Source organism: Syngnathus acus, chromosome 15 (assembly GCF_901709675.1).
Source record: "Syngnathus acus chromosome 15, fSynAcu1.2, whole genome shotgun sequence".
NCBI classification, from domain to species: Eukaryota; Metazoa; Chordata; class Actinopteri; order Syngnathiformes; family Syngnathidae; genus Syngnathus; species Syngnathus acus.
In genome coordinates, this window is record NC_051100.1 from 7,968,339 (window position 1) to 7,987,708 (window position 19,370).

The 19,370-nt window shown below is 42.1% G+C and overlaps 3 protein-coding genes across 7 annotated transcripts; 2 read left to right on the plus strand and 1 right to left on the minus strand.

Moving 5' to 3' along the window:
- The first annotated feature begins 100 nt into the window (after positions 1–100).
- sufu (suppressor of fused homolog (Drosophila)) lies at positions 101–5,824 on the plus strand. 2 transcript variants are annotated; one of them, XM_037271738.1, is made up of 12 exons: positions 101–450; positions 745–879; positions 1,108–1,244; positions 1,800–1,942; positions 2,243–2,328; positions 2,512–2,584; positions 2,887–3,040; positions 3,115–3,211; positions 3,779–3,913; positions 4,129–4,267; positions 4,512–4,580; positions 4,654–5,824. In XM_037271738.1, the coding sequence occupies exons 1-12, from the start codon at positions 302–304 to the stop codon at positions 4,741–4,743; spliced, it is 1,407 nt and encodes a 468-aa protein (XP_037127633.1). In that variant the 5' UTR covers positions 101–301; the 3' UTR covers positions 4,744–5,824. The 2 variants fall into 2 exon arrangements, with proteins under 2 accessions (XP_037127633.1, XP_037127632.1); XM_037271737.1 differs by having other exon boundaries at positions 102–450; positions 2,884–3,040.
- Positions 5,825–6,508: 684 nt separating this feature from the next.
- trim8a (tripartite motif containing 8a) lies at positions 6,509–14,230 on the plus strand. 3 transcript variants are annotated; one of them, XM_037271715.1, is made up of 8 exons: positions 6,509–6,851; positions 7,469–7,602; positions 7,808–8,393; positions 11,564–11,659; positions 11,824–12,057; positions 12,604–12,635; positions 12,756–12,871; positions 12,964–14,230. In XM_037271715.1, exons 3-8 carry the CDS (start codon positions 7,821–7,823, stop codon positions 13,551–13,553), a joined length of 1,641 nt encoding a protein of 546 aa, XP_037127610.1. In that variant the 5' UTR covers positions 6,509–6,851; positions 7,469–7,602; positions 7,808–7,820; the 3' UTR covers positions 13,554–14,230. The 3 variants fall into 3 exon arrangements, with proteins under 3 accessions (XP_037127610.1, XP_037127609.1, XP_037127608.1); XM_037271714.1 differs by having other exon boundaries at positions 7,510–7,602; XM_037271713.1 differs by lacking the exon at positions 7,469–7,602 and having other exon boundaries at positions 6,510–6,851.
- A 2,295-nt stretch (positions 14,231–16,525) lies between these two features.
- npm3 (nucleophosmin/nucleoplasmin, 3) lies at positions 16,526–18,680 on the minus strand. 2 transcript variants are annotated; one of them, XM_037271839.1, is made up of 5 exons: positions 18,501–18,680; positions 18,227–18,312; positions 18,032–18,151; positions 17,658–17,751; positions 16,526–16,980 (listed from the first exon to the last, which is right to left on the minus strand). In XM_037271839.1, exons 1-5 carry the CDS (start codon positions 18,571–18,573, stop codon positions 16,859–16,861), a joined length of 495 nt encoding a protein of 164 aa, XP_037127734.1. In that variant the 5' UTR covers positions 18,574–18,680; the 3' UTR covers positions 16,526–16,858. The 2 variants fall into 2 exon arrangements, with proteins under 2 accessions (XP_037127734.1, XP_037127736.1); XM_037271841.1 differs by having other exon boundaries at positions 18,380–18,515.
- Positions 18,681–19,370: the final 690 nt, after the last annotated feature.

The window sequence follows — 19,370 nt, forward strand, 5'->3', positions numbered from 1 at the left end:
GTTATGCATATTTGTCGCCTGTAATAATGAATAAACACCCCCAAAATACAATTGTCTCTTATTGGTTAATGGCGACGTCCGTCTATGACGTCACTACATATGAGCGACCAATCGCTAGCGCTTTCGGAGAGGATGCTCAACAGGCTGGGCCCCATCTGGGCGAAGCGCAAATTAAATCCACAACGGCGCTACTGTGAATCCTTTATTGTTTAGTAGACGCGTTATTATCCGAAGTGCGTTTGGAATCGTCGCAGTTACGTTGTGGTTTGTAGCTTAATAAGACTCGTTTCGAGGCTGTGGCATGGATGAAGTACGGCCTAACAGCGGTGCCCAAGCGCACGGGCTATCGTCACTGTTTCCCCCAGGACTGCAGGCTATCTACGGGGAATGTCGGCGACTTTATCCTAATCAGGCAAACCCTCTCCAAGTTACAGCCATTGTCAAGTATTGGTAGGTACACACTTGATCTTTGGTCGTTAATATGTTCCAGTCAGCTTGAACTGTGCTTTGTGGTTGCGTGTGTAAAAGTTAGCTTCGAAGCTAACACTGCAGCTAAACATATGTTGATCGGCTAGTTTCTCGCAAGCCTAACAAGCAGCACATCAAACACGTAAAGATGCTACATTCATTGTTTGTTCCCGTTCGTTGCATGGCCATTATGTGTTGGTTCACTTTGCATGTAAGGTGTAAACCCCGAGTAGTGTGTGACATGATTCAATGGATCATTCTTGTGTTATGCTGCAGGTTAGGTGGTCCAGACCCTTTAGATTATATCAGTATGTATCGAAATACTGGCTGTTCAGCTCAGGACGTCCAGGAACATTGGCACTACGTCAGCTTTGGACTCAGCGACTTGTATGGAGACAACAGGGTTCACGAGTAAGTAGTATTCTAGGCTACCGTTGTTCAAATACATGTATGACCTCTGCTCCCCAGTTTTCAAAACTAATTAGCATTTTCTTCATTATCTAACCCCAAGATGATCATTTGGATTTGCATTGTGTCTCTGACAAGACTCATGCATATAACAAAACATGAACACACACACACACACACACACACACACACAACTGCTGTTTTGTGGCTCACCACGTGTGTTTGTGTCAGATTTACAGGAATAGACAAACCCAGCGGCTTTGGCTTTGAGCTTACCTTTAGACTGAAGAGAGAGATGGGGGAGACGGCCCCGCCCACCTGGCCTGCTGAACTCATGCAAGGCTTGGCACGCTACGTGTTCCAATCAGGTGAGACGCGAACGACCCTGATGAGCAGAAGACACAATTAATACTAATCATCGGGAGAAGAACATAAAATGAAAAGCTACTATGTATATTCTTTTACTAGTATAGTTGAATTTGAATGTTGTGGTCCCATCGTGAAATGTGCACCCAGCATGCAAGCGCCTTTCCCGAAGCCATATTTTGGAGAAGACTTTTTGACCCATTCTGAAAGAAGCCCGTTCTCTCCAGTCTTCCCATCTCTCAGCCCTCCAGCTGGGATCAATTTGCTCGTGGGTGGGCCTGGCGTCTGAGTTGATCCACCCCCTGCCTCCCCCAAAACATTTACCCCACAGCCAAACTAAACTTTCTGCATACTACCTCCCAGGCAGATGCAAATGTCGATTGGCACTTTTCTTGTCATCAGGTGTCAACTTTTGTTCTCTCAGTCCTCTTTGTATGTTTGCTATTAACTCAGTTTTGTGTAGATAGATGGCGGTACACCCGCAGCCCCTCACCAGTGGTCCAAATGCACACTAATACACATGACTGATTATAACTCAACTATTCATGTCCCCACAGAAAACACATTCTGCAGTGGAGACCACATATCATGGCACAATCCGCTGGACAACAGCGAGTCTCGCATCCAGCATATGTTGCTCACAGAGGACCCTCAAATGCATCCCATTCAAACTCCTTTTGGCACCGTCAGCTTCCTGCAGGTGGGTCAAAATGTTTCGTAGCATACTTTCACATGGCTTATTAGGGGAAAAAATCTGTGTAACTGGGAAAATCAATTTCTAAACTTGTTTGGTATTAGGGAGAAAGCAAATCACAGAAGAGGCAAACCATACTTATAGTCATGAGTGTTTTCTATAAAATAAAGGTGGGAAATAGATTAAAAGCATATAACGTACTTTTGCAGAAAAGAAATCAGAGATTTTCATAGCGCCTGGACCATAGGTTGCGTCGACTTATCATCAAGCGCTCCTCAATCTCAAATGTTGTATGGTGGCCCACAGATTGTGGGCGTTTGTGCCGAGGAGCTGCAGGCAGCGCAGCAGTGGAATGGCCAAGGCATCTTGGAACTGATGCGAGGGCTTCGAGTGTGAGTTGAACTCAAAGGCAGCTTACCCACCTGTCATTTTCGACTGAAAACTGAGAAACAAGTAGTTTTCCTAGTCTTTGTGTTGTAACCTCTGCATATTTAAATGAGTAAAATTACAAGTAATGTTTTGTGTTAAAAATGCTGTTTTTGTCAAACTATTAAAGACAGCTGTTGTGTATGTAGAGCTGGCGGTCCCTGGCTGATCACAGACATGAGGAGAGGGGAGACCATTTTTGACATTGATCCACATCTACAAGTAAGGCTAAATTGCCACCGACTGCAGAAAAAGCATTAAAATAATAATACGTTTTCCAGCAAATATCTAACATGTAGTTTCCAAAGGGAACTGTTTTCATTTTTCGATCAAGGCTTGAGGTGGAAGGGGATTTGATCCGGAACACTATCTGAATACTAAAAGCAAATAAAATGTCAGCGACACTATATTCAACCGGTCCTAATTAATATAACCCTCAAGTGTCTGAAGCGCCCCCTTTTGGTGCCTAATCCAGCCTGCAGGCCAGGCATTGATGATTGCGTCTGTTTTGCTCATCCAAGCAGGAGAGAGTGGACCACGGCATCGAGACGGAAGGCTCCAACTTGAGCGGGGTCAGCGCCAAGTGTGTGTGGGATGACCTGAGTCGACCGCCGGACGACGACGAGGACAGTCGCTCTATTTGCATCGGCTCGCAGCCTCGCAGGCTCTCCGATAAAGGTTTTTCTGCTTTTTTGGAAATGTGTGTAGTGCACGATGGGAGCCTTCAACGCTGACCGTTTGTGTATTGACAGACACGGAACAGATCAGAGAGACTTTAAGGAAAGGCTTGGAGTTCAACACCAAGGCAGCGCTGCCCCCCATCAGCAGCCAGAAACACGACAGACCTCAGTGAGTACACACACACTGGTGGAATTTGTTTTTCTGTCAGGCTCCATTTCAGTTTTCATAGAATTGTGAGATCCACATTAAATTATTTTAAAAATATGATGCAATGATGGCACAACTGTTATGTGAGAATCAGTTTTTTTTTTTTTAAATTATTAACCCGCTAAATAAAAAAAACTGATTAATATTCAATATGATTTTCCCCCAAAAACGAGCAAAATGGAGCATATAAAAACTCAAATATTAAAAAAAGAAAAAAATCGGTTCATATGCGAACCAAAGTAGGCTCCACTGTACTGCCACTCTCAATGACATTATTACACCAAACATTACTTTACGTATTTAACAGAACCACATGAGGTGCAACTGTTTTGACTTGGGAACGCAGTCATGAAACAAAGTAAACTCGCAAGTCAAGGCGTCACTGTTTTGCACAGTAAATTTGCTCACAGCTCTCTATGGTGCTTCCCAGTTGCATAGAAGCATTTCCTGTACACACAGCAACTTCCTCACTCTTTATTGAAGCAAGTCACACTTCCTCACTCCTCTTTCCCTTTTCTGTCTTCTCAGAAGTCGAAAGGACAGTTTGGAAAGCGAGAGCTCAACAACTATCGTCCCGCACGAGTTAGTCCGGACACGACAGTTGGAAAGTGTCCATCTGAAATTCAACCAAGAGTCCGGCACACTGCTTCCGCTCTGTTTACGGTACTGCACATTATGCATGTTAAAAAATTAGCTTTGTAGCACTGTTTTCACGCTTGTGCTGTTTTTACACTTGAGGAAAACATGGTGATACGTGTTTGGCATTTTCCATAATGGTTAGGTAGAAATGTAAGGTGTCTGGTAGTCCTTCCCATATTTGTACTTGTTCACGCTGCTTCCTGAGTTGCATAAGAGACTTTGAACGAATTGTCTCACAGGGGCCGCTTGCTGCACGGCCGACATTTCACTTTCAAAAGTATCAACGGCGACACGGCCATTACCTTTGTGTCTACCGGGGTGGAGGGAGCATTCGCTACTGAGGAGCATCCATACGCAGCTCACGGCCCTTGGCTTCAGGTATGAACAACAAACGTCCAGGTAGTCGCCATCGCCCATTTAGCGGTACTTCCCAAGGCACTTAATTAGCTCCTGTGTGACAAAAGCAGATTATTATTATTCTATTTAACTGTGTCACCACTGTGGTTCATTAGAGTACAATATATATTAGATATTATGGTTCGTTCCTCCCTGTTTTGCACGGTAGATTCTTGTAGTCATTTTAATCAATTTTAATGAAAGACTATCTGTGCTCCCTTTGTAGATATTGTTGACTGAAGAGTTTGTGGATCAGATGCTTGGGGATTTGCACGATCTTAATACTCGTGAGGATGTGAGTAAATGTGACCAAGTTGTACATTTCAGTTTTGTTTTGACTCACTTAACCTTCATTTTCTCTTTAATAGACAAAACTACCAAAAGAATACAGTTGGCCCGAGAAAAACCTGAAGATCTCCATCCTCCCAGACTCCGTGTTTGATAACCTTCTGCAATGAGCCAGAGATGCTTAATCACTAAAACAACAATAATGGCAAAACCTGCTCATCCACACGCTTGGAAGACACAGTGGCCAAGTGTCCTCACTAGAGAAACACGATCTCCAAAAGACTGTCAGTCGATCTGGGCCCCTCAAAATCTCAGGTCCAAAACATAAACGCCGCTAACACAGTTTAGCTGTGCAGGCGTGACATCGCAAGCAATAACTTGTGTTCTATTTATTCCAGTGGCCACAGTAAAGACAAAGAAAAAGTCATCTACTGATCCATTTTAGCGTGTGTGTGTGTGTGGTTTTTTTTTGGGCTGTATGTGTACATCTATCAAATGCTGGACATTTTTCCTCTTATTATGCCAAAGGTGAAGACAGACGGTCACTCAGTCAACTCTTGTCTTTTATAGCTGTCTAATGCAGCAGATACAAGTCCCTATGCCAAGATTTTATATAGCGAGAGAGGGGGACCTTTTTCTAATCATTGCATTTGTCATAAAATTCTCCATGGACCGTATTAAATATATGAAAAAGAAACATTTCCGGAGTTTGCTAGGTCCAACCTGTATACAGCTGTAGGTTCTTCACCCTGTTTACGTTGAGTCAGTTATGTTTGGAAGGTTTCCAATTGATTGTGCTACGTAATATTGTGCCTGTTTTACTGTTTTAAGATGGCAATCTCTTCAGTGTTATCTCCAGCGGCCAGCCCAGATGAAAAGGTTTTGATTTTCAGCTTGTCGTTTGGACCATCAGTTTGACAATGGGTGTGAGCAAAACTCAGTGCCTCGAATTGAAAAGGACCACACACAAAGCTACGTTGACTCAGTCAACAGACTGGATTTGAATCTCTAACACCAAAACTGAAAAGACAAATTTTAATACATTGCCTTTTCTGACCGCGTGTGCTGTTACAACATACTGTATGTTATGACGTCTGTTTTTTTTTGTCAGTCTTTTTTTAATCGAGCTATAAATGTAGATAACTTGGTTTTGTTATTTGCCATTTTATTTGACTGAATTTGCCGATTATAATCCCAAGTGCATTAAACACTAGCTATATACACCAATAAAGCTGGAACACTGATAAATGAGCATCTGATGTATTTTGTTACCTGCTAAAAGTGCACCAATCATTAAAGCACTATTTGAATTTGTTTTATGTCCTGTATATGTGCCTGCTTGCCAAAATATTAGGCATAAGTGTTTATCAATTGTGCAAAATTAGGACTTTTAATTTAGACTTGTAATTTTAGTGTGGCAGCATTGGTGTGCATGTCTGCCTCATGGTTCTAAGGTTTGAATCTTAGCCTTCCTTGCACGTTCTACCCATGCTTAATATAATTTGTCACATTTTCAATATTCAAAATCACAACGTAAGAGCAACTGTGAAAGAAAGCATATTGGTGCTGATATCAAACCTGCTGCACCTGAAATGGGTGACTCTCTCATAGTTCCACTTATGGGGGTGCTGGAACTCAATTTATTTTACAAATTGTTCCTTTAAAATATTATTTGGATGTTAAATCCCTTAGGACTCGCTGTGGGTATGTGACAATGAGTACTATTTTGCAGATATTAGCCTCGTCAAAATGCCCAGCTTCTGTTCACTTAGAAATCACCATTTGCTCGCTGTATGCTGTGCTTCTAAATTTATTGTCAATATTTCATGGGCCCCAGGGGGCCTCAGCTCATAAATGTAATTGCTGCTGACTCCCAGCCTACTGTCCTCTGCGCCCGCCCCCTCCAGGGCTCCTCCCATCCCCGTGTATGTATCAACTCTGACGGGTCACATTAGCAAGAGGGGCCGGTCGGTCTGCGTGGACGCACAGAGCTCCCATTACAACGACTTTTTTTTTTTTTTTCTCCCATCGGGCTTTTCGTGTTCTTTGATGGTTAGTTGACGATCCAACGCAACAGTTAAGCGCCGTAGAGGAATACAACGGGATTTGTTCGGAAACAGATCAAACAAAAGGGAAAGGCTGCTGCTAGTTCGCTTTGGTGGGCGAGCTGCTGAAATCTTGCCAGCGGGGCAGATCGGCTCTCATCGCGGGGCTTGGACGACGTAGAAGCCGTGAAGGTGCGCTGGAGTGTGCGGAGGACATGGAAAGCTGATAGTTGGTACGTCGCTTTTGTTTTTCTTTCTCCGGAGAATTCCTACAGTAGTGTTCGCTGACAGGAAGCGAAGCTGTGGCGTTACAATTAGAACAACTAGAAACGTCAACGGAGCTCAGCGTGACAATTCTGCTCGAGAGCAAATTGACACCGAAGATTCGATAAGCAACTGCTATATCGATCAACAAAAACAACAAAAAACGTCACCGACTCTATAATTCATATTGAAATACACATTGAAATAATATGATCTCATTTATAGTTTTGATCCAAAGGAACAACAACAAGCTTTAAAATTTTCATCACATTGTGACGAGATGTGTGATGTGTTTCTATTGTTGGAATAGGTTATTGCCATTCAGCCTTTAAATTTGCATTAGTGGCACTTTTTTCCCCATTTCCATTTGTTCTGTTAGGGACTAATTGAATATATATTTTGAAACCATCAAACTTCAAACATAGCTTGTAGCAAACTGAGCGTGACGTACCCTTTGCTCGTACCTCTACGATTCACATAACAAAGCGTGTGTAGGAATGGAGAGGGAAGAGATTTTGTTGGTTTGTTAGGATTTGTTTTTATGGTTTGTGGCTTATGCTCCGGATTTTTTTTTTTTTTTTTTCAGTTGTTTTGAAAGTGCTTTGTGATGCTGTGTCCTTTAAACAGGGGCGGAGCTACGTGGTGGCCAGAGGCCACTACTTGTCACTGACGTGAGCGTTTCAATTACTGGATCCTCATTCTTTTCAGTTGTGTTTTATTGTGAGTTACCTCTACAGTTTCTTACCGACACGCCTTTAAATTTAAATGACTGGAATCTGTTGATGTTCTACTCTATCTGTAATTACTGTATCTGGAGTTAAAGCCAATTTCAGCGTTCTGCATGTTGTAATGTTCGTCATAAGATTACTTTCTCCTTGTACAACAGTGGGTTCAAAGAACTTTAATACTTGCCTTCAGTTTTTAGAACCGTTGCAGCCATGGATGCCAGCTGGAGGAACTGTTTTGAGGAGGAGCTTCTGTGTCCCATCTGCCTGAATGTGTTTGAGGAGCCAATCCAGCTGCCATGTAAGCACAACTTCTGCAAAAGCTGCATCTCAGAGGCATGGGCCAAAGACAACGGTGGAGTGGTACGCTGTCCCGAGTGCAACCACGAGTACGAGCACAAGCCGTTACTGGAGAAGAACTTCAAGCTGGCCAACATCGTCAAGAGGTTCAACGTGTTGGACTCGGAGAAGTCCCCGACGGCGCTGCACTGCGTCCTGTGCAGACGAGGCCCACCGCTGCCTGTCAGGAAGGTGTGCCTGCGATGCAAGGAGCCGTGTTGCCAGATACACGTGCATACGCACCTGCAGCAGCCGTGCGTGGCGCCGGGGCACCTTCTGGTTGACGCAGAGGAGCTGAGTGCCTGGACGTGTCCCAGCCATGATGAGTACAGGCTGCTCCACTGCGAGGAAGAGCAGGTGGCTCTGTGTCCTTTCTGCTGCATCTCCCATTGCAGCGCCCAAAGACACACTGTCTGCGACGTCGACACGCAGCACATGCACATGCAGGTAAACAACACGCTTCGGAGCCTTTTCGCCTTAGCCATCAGAAGTGATGTATCAAACTGTCAAACCTGTAAAGAGATACAAGACAAGATGGCTAGATTAATTTTTGGATGTAGTCTACAAAAGCCAAAGTGGGGTTTGGCTTGAGAATCAGATTGGTTTTGATGTCAGACTCGTGTATAGGGTGACATGTGTTTTCCCGCTCCCGATGAGAAAGTCGCAGGCACTCATAAAGTTCACAGAGCTCCAAATTAGATGTTTTTTAGTGCAAATTGTTGCTGGGGTGGAGAGCTATTATTGGGACAAAAGATGTCTGTTCAGCCCTTTCCACAGCTGCTCACCACACATCCATGCAGACACACTCACCATCTATTCTCTCACAGCTGTATGTGCTAAACGGTAAACAGATCCGTCCAGGGTTCGCTGCTCTTCCCACATTCAAGTTGTCCGCACCAGTGACATTCTACAATCTTTGAAGTTTGGCTCACGGAGTTGTTTAATACGAGCGGATAGATGGATGACACGTGAATAAGCCCTCCAAAGGCAGGGCGTGGAAAATCTACGACCCCTGGGCTTTATACGGCCCGCCAGAGTATTTGATCCGGCCTACCATGCAATTCTAAAAACAAATAAAACCCAAGAGGAACTTTTGGGAAAAACTGAAATGGTTCTTGATAGGAAAATGCTTCCCCGCCCCTGTCCTAGAGGGAGCTGTGGTCTATTTTAGTAGAAAACCTTTTAGATTCCCTTGGCAGCTGTGTTGTTGCTTTTGGGATAAACAAAGATGGAAATACCAACATGACTGTGTTCATATCTTTGGTTCAGTGGCTCTCAAAGGAGACTTTGAGAGTGGCCAGATACAAGGAAGGCCGAGTAATAATAAAAGACTAATGTCATCCCCGGGACTGATGGAGGAGGAGCCCTCCCACGCAACCTCACCTTGCTTTTCTCAGCAGGAAACAGATTTTTTTTTTTTTTTTTTCCTCCCCCCATGGTATCTGGTATGTACACTGCAATGAATCAGTCTGTTGGTTGACATCAGCTGTCTGTTGATTGTGAAAGAGGCTCTCTGTTCATTGACCCTGAGGCTCTGCGTTTTAACATGAGCTTCCTGGCAACCGCTGGCTATGCGGATGCTTAACTAGGACAGTAGGGAAGTGAACATTGTTGGATTTAATCTAGATAAAGGTAAGCTTTCACACACTGCTTTGGAGAGTGGACCCTGTGCTCCATTTCAAGCACTTAAGCAGACAAAAGGGAACTTTAGCAACGCAAAGAGCTGTTTCTTGTTGGTGATGCCAACTCACCATGAAGGAGTCGCTCGCTGCAGGTTCTAACTCGGTTCCCTCTATAGTAGTTTAGGCGGTACAAAATGTTCTCCAGTGTAAAATACGCTCAGCATGCCACCCGTTTTACGTAACCATTGTTTTGTTGTTAATGGTTTAAAAGAGAAGTAGTAGTAGTAGATTATTACTGCTGGTACTTTTTATTTCTAACCTAGCCTGGGGAATAGATTGATTTAATTATCCACGTATGGTCTCTTCAGATAAGAGTTCAAGGGGTTCCTTTATTGCGCTTATAACTCAAAGCAATCATATTTCAAGCCCTAAGCTATCTCTTTACATTGAAATGAATGGGAAAGACAATAATCTGTTCCAAGAAGAAACAAAATTGCTGAGGATAGGTTGACAAAAAAAATATCTGAAAGACTGAATTTGTGAAATAGTGGACTACAAATAAGAGTAGTTATTCTATATATAGAATCTATTGACAATCATATCTAACTTAGCTTTTGCGGTTTGCTCCAATTTTTTTTTTTTTATTATGATATACAAACACTGGCTCAGAAGCATTATAATAACCATTTAATGACAATTTTCGGTTGGTTGATTAAATTGTGTATGCCGTCAAGACAAGTACCTTTCCCTGAGTCCTGCTTGTCAAATTGCAAATAATGAAAGACTTGTGAATGTCGTGTCCTTGGTGCACTCCAAGCACTCGTCATCACTGAGATGAGTTGCAGTGTTGTCGTAGTCGAGTCTAGTGGCTTATTGTGGGCAGCAGAAGAGGCCGGTTGCCGTGATACAACGTTCGCTGGAGACCGCAGGAATGTGCTCATTCTCTCTCCCGTTTTTGCTCCAAACCGTCTTCCCCTATTGCTTCCTTTTTGTGTTTCTCGCTTTCATTCGACACTTTCCTTCCCGGACCCCGGCGGTCCGGACGCAGACACGACAGTGTGTCGCTGCGGCAGAGGCCAACGCAAACGACGACGACGGAAGCGATGCATGTGGCGAGCGAGAGGAGAAAGCAGAGCAGGGCTTGTGAGCGTCTCCTCCCCCACATGCACATGAGATAATCCAGCAGGCTTTGTTGCCCTCTCTTATATTTGCTACACAAGTGGCTTTTTTCCATGCACTAGCACAATCATTAAAAGAGTGCCCCCATGCTCTCTGTCATCAATCAGCCTGAGACTCTACATTGATTTCCATCTGCAGCACTAAACCAAGAAGGATTCTATTTAGTTGTTCAAGCCCTATGGGACTCTTTGTACTCCGCACACAGGAAGTAGGACGGTTCCCAACAGTGGACAGCTGGGGTCAGGTGGATTTGTGCAGTTGTCTGTGTTCTCATCGCTGAATGTTTGCCGTTGTGCCTGGCAGCAGTTGCTTCCTCTGTCCACTCGGGATTTTTTTGGAGGCGGTAGCTGACTTGACTCAAAAGCTTCCAAGCAGGCAGTACTATTTGGTTCCATAGTCAAAAAAATGAAAAATCACATTTGTAACAACCTATTTAATCAAGTTACAAATAAGAGAGCAAGTCCTTTTTCCAGTCCTCTGCTTTGTGAGGCAGTAGAACGCTCAATGACAAAATGACAAGGGAATAGCAGAGTTAGCATGAACTGCTACCTATTGGTATGTGTCCTTTGACATCTACCAAGCAACAACTGGTTATGAAAAAATGGATAACCAGGAAAAAGGATTTCCTGGTATAGTTCAATATCAAAACGGCTATTGACACATCTGTACGCACTCTCCAGTGAAATCACAATCCGGATCTTAGCAGATGACCTTTCTAAAGCAGCAAGTGGTTAAAGTGTAAATGGGGTTTAGTTTGCGGCTCCTTGCAAGATACTTTTCTCTATCTTATCTATCTCCTGTTGGTCACCTCAACAGGCCACACTAATGAGGCAACAAGACAGATTGGAGGGTCGTGTTCAGAACATCGATGAGCACATTACCAGGCTGGAGTCCGACAAGACGCTGATGAAGGTACACGAAGCCGCATATGGAGACACTAGTCAACGTCTTCACTTTAAGTATTTAAGCGGTGTGCGAGGACACGGTAACAAATGTATCGTCGTATAATTGTGTTGCAGTTGGGTCACATCCATCTGCCTTGTTTCATCAAAACATCTTGCTCTACCTCCTCACAGGATGCCGTTTCAGACCTGAAGGAGCGAGTCCGGGACCAGTACCAGAGGATGCACAGCTTGCTGGAAGCCAAACAGTGCGAAAGTATTCAGATGTTAGAGAGAACATACCGAACATACAGGAGGAGAAACTCCCAACAAGTTTTGCAGCTCAACGAGAGACGGCAGCAAGCGGAAAAACTCCTGAGCTCAGTGCAAGCCTTCTTTCAAAGAGCCGACAACATCAACTTTATGAAGGTTCGTCTCTAATTTTTTTTTTTTTTTTTTGTCTTTCCAAACCACTTCTTGTCATTAGACAATGACAAGCCACAACAGATCCTAATTTAGTTTTTAAACTCTAGTCAAGATCAAGAACGAGCTTGCTTAAAACTGTACGGACTTCAACGCTGACTTGTATTCTGTCTGATCTGGTTGCATTGATGACTTGACTTGAAAGGCCAACATGATTTCAATCGTGGTTCAACTTTTCACTTAGCGTTTTAGCTACCTTCTATCCAATTCTATCCTATCCTGTTGAATTGTTACATTGCATCATGTCGTATCCTTTTATCGTCATACCATGACATTGACTGAACCTGTTGTTTCCAAATGTGTTGAAAGTTACACTTTTCTTTGTTTTATCTTTTGGTTTCCGTCATGTATCGCATTCTTACCTCTTTCATTTAATTCTTGTTACGTGATATTTTAGGCTATGCTGTTGCTATGGTGAACGAGTCACATTTTTCTCGACAATTTTACAAGCAGGTTTTCTATCCAGACTGACTTATGTGTATTCCTTTCCAGAACACAAAACCTTACCAACTACTAATTGACAGGTAAGCTGTTCCATTTTGTTTCAACCACCAAATAGATTTGTTGCTATTTGTTTTAGCATCAACAAAAGATCTGGTAGGATGCATTTATTCCAAATAAGATGGGCGTTTTGATCCTTTTAGATCCAATTTGCAGCTGAGCAGTTCTGTCCCACTACTCCTCGTGGGCCAAATTAGCGCTCATCATTTCTTCTCGGGCCTATCAACAGAGGAGAAGAATCTGCGCAAAATACTAGAAGGTAGCAGGATTGTTTTTTTGAACATAATTGGCAAGTAATCCCTGGTATACTGTCTGTTCCGGAAAAAAAAAAATCTGTTCTGTCATTGCCAGAACCCATCCAAGACGCTTCTATCCTTGAGGTAGTCCAGACACACTCAAGCTCTCTTGGCGCTCGCTCAGGACTCAAAAAGAGGAAATATGGCATGGCTTTCTTGGAGAGTGCGACAGAAAACTCCACTTCCCAGCACCCCCCGCCTTTTCTCTACACCAACAAAATGCCTCTCCTGACTGAACCCAGCCAGCGTGACTCAAATATGTTCTCCTCTGACGTTCTGGGCCAGAATGCTCATTCCAGTCAAGGCCACAGTCACTTCCTGGACACCTCAGACCATCATGTGATGGGCCACCACTCGGGAGCCATTTTCTCGTCGCACCTACGCGGAGGGGGCGTGTCCCAGCAGGCTGTGTATGAAGGGAGGAAAGTCCTGATGTGCTCTCGGCCTGCAACCGCTCGACCACTTTACCCGACGCACGACTCATTCGCCCCTATTAATTCTCAGGAGTATGGCCCCATACCTGGCAGCCAGCCCTTGCAGCATTTACCCATGAGAGGACTGATAGAAGCCTCACAGGCATCCAGGGGCCCTGACTATTTTGGCTTGTACAGTCAATCTGCAAGCAAGCATTATGGGACCAAGTAACAATAGGGTAGAATCATCATCAAGAATGTAATGCTCTGTGATTGGCTTGCGACCAGTTCAGGGCATCCATCTGCTGCCATTCTCCCAGTCAGCTGGGATAGGCTCCAGCTCACCCACGACCCCAATGATGATAAAAATGGTACCAAAATGGCTGTACAGTAGGGAGTACTTTTGATACAGTACAGTTGTATTGGATCTAATTGTCCAAGTGTACCTAATAAAGGGTCCCATTAGTCATGATTACATCAATTTTAAAGCAAGATTGGCACTTATGAGACATTATTTTGAAAAATCTCTTTGGGTCCTTTCAACAGCTGTAATTTCTTTTACTGTCAACTCACCGTGACATCATATTGTGGATAATACAGTTGGTTCGCAAATCAATGCAGTCAGTTGAGGGTATGTTGTTTATTTTAAAAGAAAATCCACAGTGAACTGACCAGACATCAGTGCCTAAGAAGACTAATAATATGCTCTTATTTTGTTGTGTGATTTCCTGTTAGCTGCTGAAAGCATGCAAGAAAGCTCTTATGCACTCCAAAGTCGATGTGGCTTGGAACAAAACACTGGAAGACGGATGCTTGTGAGGATTTTAATACATTTGTAAAGGTTACAAGAAACCAGAATCAGTGGAAATGCCAAATAAACTTTTACTGTGGAGGGGATTTTCTTCCTTAGCTTGTCTGCTTGTCTGTTATTATCTAACAAAAAACACAATCATCTCCAGACTTCGTAAGTAGAGAGCTAATTATTTTTTGATTAGCTTTGAAGATCTGTTATTTAGCCAGTACGTCGTCATATGACACAAAGCTTTTGTTTCTCAGAAATAAGTGTGTACTGTGCCTCATTAAACCTCGCTATCTCATTGTTGGTCTAGAACACGTAGAAGCCAAAACATGCATGGCTGATTTTGTTATTGATGGCTTAATTGACCTCTGAGGCGAGTAATAATCCTGGTTAAAAAAAAAAACCACATTATCTAAGTTGTTTATTTGTACTTTGCCTTTTGAAAAGATTTTTTTTTGCGTCGGTTCTTTCTTGCCAACATCCTGCTCTTGGCAGAATCATGCCTCTGTCTCATTACTGGAGCTGCTTGTCAAGTGAAGTCAGTGTGAATAACTGATGAGATGTACCCCCTCTCCTCATTCTCTCCCGAGGTATCATTTACTGGGGCTCACTGCAGGAAGAGGAGGGGCAGAGTACCCTCATGAACTAAGCCTAGACGTAATGAGGGCTCAGTACTCTCATCTACTTGTCTGTCACTCATCCATCTTTCATCAACAGCGATGGGGCGGAGGAGAGCACGACTCCCATTACGTATTTATAATCTGTAAAATGTTCTTTTACTTCTCTTTTCATTCCAATCCAACAAGAGTGGGGATGAGGTTTATTAAGTTGAGTGGAGATGCCTTTTGGCCTTCAATGTACAAGATATAAGGAATGGGCGGAGCTAGTGTGGTTATTTACTGTGATGACATCAACCTGTCACGGTTCACGTGTGACTTAGCATTCCTCTTGTGTATTGCTCCTCCTGTCTGTGTTAACAAAAAACAATCGATATTCATGGAGGTGTCTCAGTATGATGGTCTAATGAAGGTCACGAACTGTGCCAACGTTCATCCTTTGTACTTTTAGATTGAGAATTGTGCCTTGAGAGTTAAATTCTGTGATCACGCTTTTAATGTCCCCCACAACAAAATATTTAGATTTTTTTTTAAATGCAGAGAACAGCTAAATTAATTCAAATCTCTATATTATACTAAAAACCTACAGGAGTGACAATATGCAAAATAATTGAAAATAATGATTTGTTACACTGCCTCAATTGAATGACCATTGGGATGCTGCCCGCCTTGACCACCTGGGGGCAGTATTACACAGACACACGTGGATATATGGACGCTTGTTATTGGTATACTGTCTAAATTAGTTGCATTGTTCAATTAGTTGGTTAAAGGGTTATGCGTTTCCTATTTTGTGCTACCATTAAACTAAGGACTAAATACGTAACTAGGTATCTCTCACAAAACATGTAATTGTTATGTTTCAGCAGGGAGTGGTATTAAATACTTTAAAGCAGTGGTCCCCAACCTTTTTTTGCGCCACGGACCGGTTACGTGTCAGAAATATTTTCGCGGACCGGCCTTTATATAAATAAATACATTTATTAAACAAATAATACATTTATAATAAACATATAAATACGATGAAATGAAATGATACGACTGGCATAAAAACAAGTATAAACGACATAAAAAAAACTCACCATTACGTTGAATTGAAGGATTCATTGCCTCGTTAGCTAGCCTGTCGCCACATATAATGCTAGTGGGCTTGACCTGTGGCGATAAATCCATATTCTAAGTAGGACTCCAGAAATGTTCTTATAATGCAGTTTTCCTTTTCTTAAAAATTGTAGCCTCTTCTTCTTCCGTCTCATCATTGGGGTTTTTTCCCTTTCCGAAGAAGCTTTCCAAACATCTGTTTCTTGCTCATTTTTGCTTGCTTCGCGGGCTCAACAGGTGAAATGTCACGTGACCGAGACAAGCTTCTTGACCTTGAACCGACGGATGTAATTGGGAGAGAATCGCCAATTTCTTTGCATTTTTCAAAATAAATTCTTTCTCATTTTTGCTAGCTTCGCGGGCTCGACTGATGAAAGATGTCACGTGACCAGGACGAGCGTCTTGAACTGAATGAATTGATCGTCAGTATAGTCGATGTTAATTTTCACTGCATAGTTTCAACAAACTAAAAGCTTGCCTCACAAATTTGCAATTTACCTCATTAAAAGTGAGCAATAATATAAGCAGACTTACCTTGTAAAAGAAAATGTGCATTATAGTTGAATTGCTATGGTAGAAATATTTATCAATATTTTGTTTTTCTACAAAACATTTGAATTCTAATAGGAAGCCACTTTAAATGTTGCCATAAGTAGACTAATGTATAAAAATACAAATCATTTCATATTGAGTGTTTAACATTTTATGAAGAAAATTTATTTTAAAACTACAAAATGTGTTTGTGACTGGAAAGTCACTGGTCTTGTATCCCTACCTGAAACACAAACACAAAACTTTGCTATTGTAGTAATAAACAGCCACAATAGACATGCCTGCTCATCAATGGTGGCGTCTCACTATTATATACACGGGGAAAAGAGGTGACATTTAATAGCAAAAACGGTTTACTTCCACATTTCAGTCATGTGCTGTGAATAAGAGCTCGAGAGTTCAGGAAAATAACTGATGTGTTTGGGAACGTCCTGTGCCAATGTGGTCAAAAGATGATTGAGATGATAGCTACTGCGCCTGCTGCTTGTTTTTCTTTTTTGCTGGCTTGATAGGGCTGAGGTCTTCTTCCTCCATGTTGTCCTCATCTTCCTCCTCTTCTTCCTCCAAATCTGATTCGTCAACCTCTGAAACTGAATGCAAGACCAGGTTGTCAATTGGCACATCAGCAACATGAAAGTGGAATAGTTGGCCTTTGTATTATAGACAGCACTTGCAAATGTGAAACTACTGAATGATGCAGGATTTTCTGTGTGCTGCTGGCACTGGTACTGACCAGTGGAAAGCGACGCTTGATGTCATTTTGAGTTCATAACACCAAATTAAGCTTGTGAGAGTGACTGAACGTTTCACTCATTTGTGCCACGGGTTGTTTTGAATTCTTAGTTCCTAAAGTTCTTTTCGCTGAAGCTCCAATGCTTCGAATATGTTTCGGAACAATTTGAAGAAAAGCCCCAATCCCTTCATGAAGCGGGTTAATGAAATTATTAGAGTCAGATTTTTAAAAATATTTATCTCATTAAATGGTCAGGTTTTTTTAATTTATGAAAGACACAATTTTACATGGTACATTTCAAAATGTATTTTATACAAATGGTATATTTTGAATAAAATTATGACTATTTCATTTATTAAAATACTGTAAGAAATTTCACATATTTTAGACATATCAATTGTTTTATTTTATAAACTTGTTTTACTTTAAGTTCAATTAATTATAAATGTTCAAATTTAATCACGTGTGAATTATTAAAATAAATAATTTTTGATAGTGGCTTTAAAAGAAAAAGCCATTTTATGAATACATTACCAATAAGGTGCAGGCCGCTGATGATCACCGGTCCTGAGCCAGCCTTCAGGCGGACAGTCACTGGTGCTTTGAGCTCAAATTCACCCAAGCTCACCTGAAGACAGAACAGACACAAAACATTTAATAATAAAGATCATTCTACATCTTTGACAATAATGAATGTTATGAATAAACGTTTTATTGCACTCTGTGAAGCACTTTGTTGTATCTTCCTTACAAACGTGCTACATATAGTTGAAAGGAGCACTCTGTTTTTACTTATTTCAACAGAATAGCCTTGAATATTCAATCAGTAAATTGCAGAGCAAGAATTTCTTTGGGGAGTAGTTACTTGGCATCACAATTTTGAAAAGCACTAAGTTGGTTATTATTACCATTGGCAGACAACCGATGTGAAGGTTAGCAAAAGGCACTGAAGTTGTCTTTCCTTGGTGGTTCATAGCTGTCACTTCCACCACATTATTCTCCTCCTGGGCACCTTCCCCCAGACATGCCTGTAGGACCGACCGCAAGAACACTAAATAACATTTGGTAGAAAAAAGTATGCATTTTTAAGTAATCAGTTGTACCGTTCTGAACTCAATGAAGTGCTCCAGATCGTCATCCTCATCTGGCTGGACGCTGTAAAAGGGGGCTTTGGAGGAGAGCTCGCAACCTACGAAATACACACAGTAATATAACACAAAGCGTCACAATATTAACCAATTCGTACAATCACGTACAGATATTCGGCTTTGACATTAGAAGCCATGTGCGACTTCCAAGCACACGTGTGCGCCGGGAGTTAAGCTAGCAAACGGCATTCCCTCCCCTCTTTATTTTGAACTGCTTTAAACTTCTCACTGAACAGGAAGCGCTCCATCTTTGCTTGACCCGCCAAGCCGTCATGTGAGGATTCTTCGTCGCTGAAAGACATTTTGTAGGGGGGGAGAAGCGCCGCAGAGGTTTGTTGACAACACGTTGGACTAACTTCCACCGGTTTAATATAAGGACGAAAAGAAAAAAATAAATGTCGCGAGATTTGACGTATGTGTGACGTAGTCATCCGCGACACGTTTCCGGCGTCGTGCCTGTCAAATCGATCATCAAATACGAGTGAAAAAATAGAAATCATAACAACTACGAAATTGTACTGGTTGCTTTTGCTTAGGTTAACTTTGTGATCAAATGTTTGTCTTGTGGGTTATACCGTCACATTTTCTTGTGTGCGTGCGCGTAGAACACACTGCAGAGGGGCAACAATTTGAACACATGATGGACCAAAGACCCTTGTGAGACATTTTTTTTTTATATTTTTCAGATTTATTTTCAACTTTATGAATCTTACATACAAATTTTACATGTAAAACTGCCCCTAAACTTGCATTATGTACAACACAATATGAGCAGCCCTTTCACTCAGTCACAGCTGAACCCTCCTGTGAAGACAAGGAAAGCATGTAACAAGCGTGAGAAGAGCATCTGCGTTCATATCAGAAATTAGTCCAGAGGAGTACCTGTAAAGCGAAGGGATTGGTAACAAAATATTTTCCTTCAGGCCAAACAGAATGCTTGACACTATCTCAGTAAAGGTATGCAAAATGAATATAACACCCGTCTACAGTTTCACACACTCAAAGGCAAGTGGCATGCATCTTCCTCTGTGCCTTGAAATGACCATCATGACAGAATTAAGATTAACAGAACAAGTTTCTTTTTTTTTCCAAAAACAAA